Raw genomic sequence first — 6,202 nt, 5'->3', positions numbered from 1 at the left:
AATCAACAAAGGGTAATCACTTAGGAGTTCCTGAAGCTTCTAGTTGAAAAGTACAACTTATATTCATCCGTGTATCAAGTATTTACTGCCATGAATTATATGACTTTAAGTGTATACAAATTCCCAAACTTCCAGACAAGGGAATGAAACGTACACTCCAAGATCAGGTTCATCTACCCTTGGCAAAAGGGGTCGTGGTGTTTGACAACAAAATCAAAGAAACTGTTAAATAACAATCTACAAATGTTGTAGGAAACAACAGACCAAATACTGAATGACAAAATGTTAAGAAGCGCAGTCAGAAGCAGACATATAATTTGCTCGGTAATAGATTGACAATCTGGAAACCAGATGAAGATTACAATCAAACTGCATCATTTTCCAACTGTAAGAATAACAGAAGAAAACACAACATTTATAAAGATAGCTATTTAAATTTTTCTTCTTAAATTTCAATTGCTCACAAATAACATGAAGAAACACAACATTTATAAAAGAGCTATTAAATTTTTTCTTCTTACATTTCAATGTTTTCACAACCAGATAAATACGACCACTTCCCTTCACAAGCATACACTCTGAAGCCCAAGAAAGGAGTAGCACTTGTACTTAAGGAAAGTCGCATAGAGACTAACCCTGGCAATCCTCTTCTCGTATGCATCTTTCTGCATTGACTTCCCCTTCAAAATGCCCATTTCCTTCCGTTTCTTTCTCACTGTTCCCCACAACTCTATCTTCGAAATCATCACCATTCACAGACACTCTTTCCTTGTGACCACAGCACCTGAAATGTTGACCACTTTTATTAGCTTTTGAGTCTGCCTGCTGTCTACTAGGCTCTGGTTTTCGCAATAAGAACTCAGAATTCTCCTTCCAAACCTCACCATTAGTATAAATTTCCTTTTTCCAAATAGGAACTGATGCTTTGATCTCATCAATAACATACTCACAGGCTTCAAGAGCATCCCTCCTATGAACAGAGGACACTGCAACAAAAACACTTTCTTCCCCAACGGGTACAACGCCAAGACGATGGGCCACTGCAACTCGCATCAGTTCCCAGCGGTTTCTAGCTTCAGTGCATATTGCTCTAAGCTGTCTATGAGCCATGGGAACATAAGCTTCATATCGAAGCTCCACAACCTCTTTATCCTCAAAAGTGTCCCTTGTTGTTCCCATAAAGGTTGCAATTGCCCCAGCTGCTGGACTCCTCACTAGATTAGTGTATTTAGTTATATCCAAAGGTGCCTCGTCAACTATTTCAACAAAATCTTCAACCATTTCGAAAATATGATAAAAGCACGACCTTCAGATTCTCCGAATCAGAATTAACGCAGTCACCAAAACACTGCTTTCTGCAATCTGGCACTAAAGTTTCTCATTAACAACTTCCGAATAGAAACATGTAATCATGAAAATTTACCCACAGAAAGAAAAATAAATGAAAATTTCGGAATAACAAAAACTAAACCAAGCTTCTGCAGTCCAGCCATTGCAAGAAATGACTTAAACCAGAGTTGAGCATGTGAGGTTTTCTTATCACACTCGGTGACAGAGTCACCATCATCATGATAAATTGGATTACAAGTTAGACCGCGTTAGAGCCGACACTAATAGGCACATGAGATGTAAAGTCCCCGTTCACTCTTCTGAGCTCTACATTATAATCCAATTCATCATTCATCTCAATATTCTTATATATTTCTGGTTGATTTGCATGCCGGAGTAATTACTTAAAAAATTAAATTCATAAAAAATGAAATTCTAGCTCTGCAGCCATTAATGCAATTTACTTTCATTTACACACAACAATTGTTAATGCCCAAAATTAGGGGCGCACAAATATCATTTAGGTTTCTCTAAAGACATTAATAGCAAGAAAATGTTCATCGATACAGCAAAAGAAACAACTGTGTTTCAATACCTGCATAAATTTCAATCCAAAAACAACACAAGAAGAGTTTCCCGTCAATCAGAACCCGTTTTACTTTATAATTACCAAACCCTAACTCTCTCTCTTTCATCCGCGTGGAAGAAACGCATGGCAAGCAAATTCTTCCCCTAAGTGTCGAATCGCATATCATCCAAAACCGTACATATTTAACAAAAGCTTCCCGAAATACCAACAATCATAAAAATATGATTTTCGTATACTTTGGGTTAGTGGAATTCCTCTGAAGTGATTTCTTTCGGTTAAAAAACCAAAGCCGGCCATAGACGTCTATCCAGAATTTTGAATAGCCATTTGACATCAATAATAATTTGTTAAAATTCAAAAATATTAAAACAAAGGCCAAGTGGAGATCATGCAACACATATCAGCAGAGAATTCAAGAACATTTTTCCTTTGACTAAGCCCAACGATTTGTCGTTTCTTCCTTGCAATTACACCTTACGGAATACAGTTCAAATGCAGCTGCTTAACTTTAATATGTTTAATAATTTCTGTTTCTTTCGGGATCTTTCTTTGTGAATTTTGTAATTTTATATTTGTATTTCAATCATTTTTAAATGAACTTACAAATAGACTAGCATACACTGTATCTATCTTTAGAAAAATAAGGATGTATAATTTTTTTTTTATTATTAGGCATAGTACTATTGTAATGAATTTTCACTTTATGTTTAATTAGTTATTAAAAAAAATTATTTAAATCAATTACAATCTAGTATTTATTATTTTACTATAAAATTTAAGTTTTTATAATATATATGTATATTTCTTAACTTTTTCAATAAAAAAAATATTTTATGATTATTTGCTTGGCCAAAATCATTTCCCTCTTATACATGAATTTATAGGGATTTGATATACCATATTTTTATCCCGAAGGCATACCCTTTATGAAGTATTTCAATTCACTTTACAAATCAACGATTTAAATTCTACGAGAGATTGTGCAAGACGATTAAATGCTCGTTGGTTGTTGGATTTCAGTGCACTAGTACATTCGGGTCAAAATTTCAACGGCAAATTGTCGAAATTCTGACGAAATTTCATCGCACTACTAACAAAAAAAGTCGTCGAAAACTTTTTGTCGGAAGTTCCGACTATCCTTGTGGTCGTCGCAATTCCAACATCACCTCCAACCTTTCCGACGGCCGCCATGGATGCTCATACCCAGAAAGAATACCGTCGCGATCTCGGCCTATCATCGGAATTCTGACTCCACAGGGTAAAATTCCGACAGAGGAGTGTCGTCAGATGCACAACATCCGCGTCGGAACTCCAACTCCACAGGGTAAAATTCCGACAGAGGAGTGTCGTCGGATGCACAGCATCCTCATCAGAATTCTGACTCCACAGGGTAAAATTCCGACAGAGGAGTGTCGTCGGATACACAGCATCCTCATCGGAACTCTCCTGGAGGCTGTCGTCGGAATTTTACCTTGTGGAGTCGGAATTCCGACAATAGGCCGAGTTCTCAAAAAAAAAAATTATAGAAAAAGATTGACATTGGTATCTCTCTTCTATCTCTCTTCTCTATCCCTCTCTACTATCTCTCTTCTCTCTCCCCTCTCTAGGTCTCTTTCTCCATCCCTCTCTTCTTCTCTCCCTCTCTACTTCTCTTTCTCTACCCTCTCCAGGTCATTATCTCTTCCTCTCACCCTCTCTCTCTCTCTCTCACCTCTATAGATCTCACCTTCCATTCCTCCATCATTATCCATGTTGTCAAGTTGCAAGATATTTCCCAAAGTACTTGGTTGCTAGGGTTGATTTGCTTAAGTGTTGGAGTCAGAGTTAGATGAGACCTGCATGATTAAGTTGTATTAAGTGATCAAGTCACCAAGATCTCAATTGTAAACATGACTAGGTTCTAGGGTTTTAGGGTAGCATAGGTCAAGATTGAGGTATGGTGGTCAAAAATTACCTTCCAATGACAAAAGACATCCAAATGATGAAGAATGAAGCTAATGAACTCATAGAAGTTTGGAGGAGATAATTTGACTAAGTTAAAATTTTGTTTAAGTCATGGTCATGATACTAGCTTGCTCATCAAGAGCAATTTGTCCGAATGAACCCTAGAAATGTGCCCATGCTAGAGAAGCAAGAATTCCAATAAAACCTAAGGCAATGCTAGTAAGGGGTCAAAATTAAAGAATTAGGGTACAAAAAACAAAATTTGGCTAAGTCGAGATGTTACTCAAGGACGACCTAAATCATGGAGTGTAAATCAATCATGAAACATGAGAATGGATAGATCTTGACCCAAGCAACGTAAGTCCCCCTTGTGATTCCAGAAGATATCACATCACAATCATTGAGTCTATCTGCAATATAAAGTCAAGACCTGACTATTGGAATCTTGGAGTCATCCCATTTGATCACGTAGTTTAGCACTTGGGAGGATTTTGTTCAAGAGAAGATAGAATCCTTAGTATTTTATTTTGTGTTGCATAGTGCATAAAAAACACATCAACAGAAACCATTGAAAGGTTTGGTTAAAACCTTCGAATCACAATCTCTACGAGAAGCTATCAAGAGTGCCTAGAATTTGGAAACTTTAGTATCCAAGAACATAATTCATAAGGCACCACTTTTAGAGCAACCAAAGAAGCCTATCAATGTAATATTTTATTTACCTTGGATATGTTTTATCCTAAGTGTGATATTCCACTATTAAAAAGCTTAATTAGGTAATATTTTTACTTAGGTAGAATAAGATAATGAGTTGCACATTCTCCTTCTTTGATTGAGATTCTACTTTTTCCTTGTCACAAATTTGGAAACTTGGATAAGCAATTTCTTTTTTTGGTTTTCTACCTCTTCATGATCCTCATGGGTTTGGAATCTTGGAAGCTATATATTGTAGGTTTTTCCTCGATTAACATATCAAATTAAACTATTGTAAGCTTTCATATCTTAACATACCAAGGGCTTAAGTTTGGGGACGACAGGGGGATGACGAAGGTGGCGAGGTGGGATGCAAATATATATACAACTTAAAAAATTAATTATAAAAGGATGTGTATAGAATAAGTATAACAACTATAAATAAAACTTTGCCACACTATGTAAATTTTACAATAAACATTAAAAATATGTCGATGATTGCATTGAAATTTGAACATTAACAATGGTGGTAGAGTTTTGGAACTTTGGGAACAAACTAAGAATAAGTATAAGAATTGCAGATGAAACTTTGGCATACTAAGTGTTTAAACTAGTCAACATAAAAAAAAATGGAAACGATTGCATTAACAATAAGAATGGTATCATCTATATCATCTTCTACTTCTTCAGTATCTTCTTCTTCCATCACATTATACATTATCGGCCTTCCTCTTGGATCATGTCTAACAACAAATGACCAACCCGGTTTATGTGGAACCTCCGAGTAAAATACCTGCTCACATTGACTTGGAAGAACATAGGACTCATCCCCAACTCGTTCAAACGACCTTGTATTAACCATTGTAAATCCATTATCATGTTCGATAATAGTTCTATCAGGATCATTTTTATTCAGTCGTAGCCTATACCATTTGACGACGAACAGAACTAATTTGAAGGAATTAAAGTCACACTCAAGTATATCATCCAAAATGCCATAGTATCGATTTTGAGACTCTTGAGGATGTATGTCGTTTCTAGATGAAATATTGGTCACCTCAAAGACTGTAGTTATCCCAGAATCACAAGTTTTCTTTGTGTCATCCAATTGTTTGATGCGAAATTTATGACCATTGCAGCACATAGCCTTGTGGTGTTTGACCTACAATATGTCTAACATATTAAAATTATTGCATCATGAGTTGATAAACATACGGGTGATTAATAACCATATACGTACCTGTTGATCTCTTAAACCATATGTTAAATCAATTTCCCTTTGTGTAACATTGGAATCTCCATTACGATGAGCTTCTTTAACCAATGAAGCGACACCATCCCATGTTAATGTGCGACCAGAATGTTGACATCCACACCGTCATCCAATCAAGATTGTTTGCAATATACAAATGTAGCGCATCCCACTCCCGACCAACTGTACAAATAATTAATAGACCACTTATAACTGATTTATTTAGAAGATGAAGAATTAATTTACTACAATAACATCTTATAATTACCTCTCACTTTCTTCAATCTACCTTTCCCCATCAAGTGCTCCCCTTCGAATTTATTAATGGGGTTGGGATCCCAAATGCGATCTACGTGGATTTTTGCTACAAACTTAGGAAGATATTCAGTAATGTA

At 36.0% G+C, this 6,202-nt stretch overlaps 1 protein-coding gene across 2 annotated transcripts; it reads right to left on the bottom strand.

The window, feature by feature from the left end:
* Positions 1-315: 315 nt before the first annotated feature.
* Positions 316-2,416, bottom strand: LOC131052422 (molybdopterin synthase catalytic subunit). Of its 2 annotated transcripts, none has more exons than XM_057987089.2 (2): positions 1,925-2,416; positions 316-1,362 (listed from the first exon to the last, which is right to left on the bottom strand). In XM_057987089.2, the coding sequence occupies exon 2, from the start codon at positions 1,279-1,281 to the stop codon at positions 631-633; it is 651 nt and encodes a 216-aa protein (XP_057843072.2). In that variant the 5' UTR covers positions 1,282-1,362; positions 1,925-2,416; the 3' UTR covers positions 316-630. The 2 variants fall into 2 exon arrangements, with proteins under 2 accessions (XP_057843072.2, XP_057843073.2); XM_057987090.2 differs by having other exon boundaries at positions 316-1,355.
* Between the last annotated feature and the right edge of the window lie 3,786 nt (positions 2,417-6,202).

The sequence above is a fragment of the Cryptomeria japonica genome, chromosome 10 (assembly GCF_030272615.1).
Source record: "Cryptomeria japonica chromosome 10, Sugi_1.0, whole genome shotgun sequence".
In the NCBI taxonomy this organism is placed as follows: domain Eukaryota; kingdom Viridiplantae; phylum Streptophyta; class Pinopsida; order Cupressales; family Cupressaceae; genus Cryptomeria; species Cryptomeria japonica.
The sequence above is the reverse complement of the archived record's forward strand: the minus strand, read 5'-3'. Positions and strand labels throughout refer to the sequence as shown.

Excerpts from the sequence above, each read along its gene's own strand:
- LOC131052422 (XM_057987089.2), bottom strand. The coding sequence starts at position 1,281 with ATGGTTGAAGATTTTGTTGAAATAGTTGACGAGGCACCTTTGGATATA.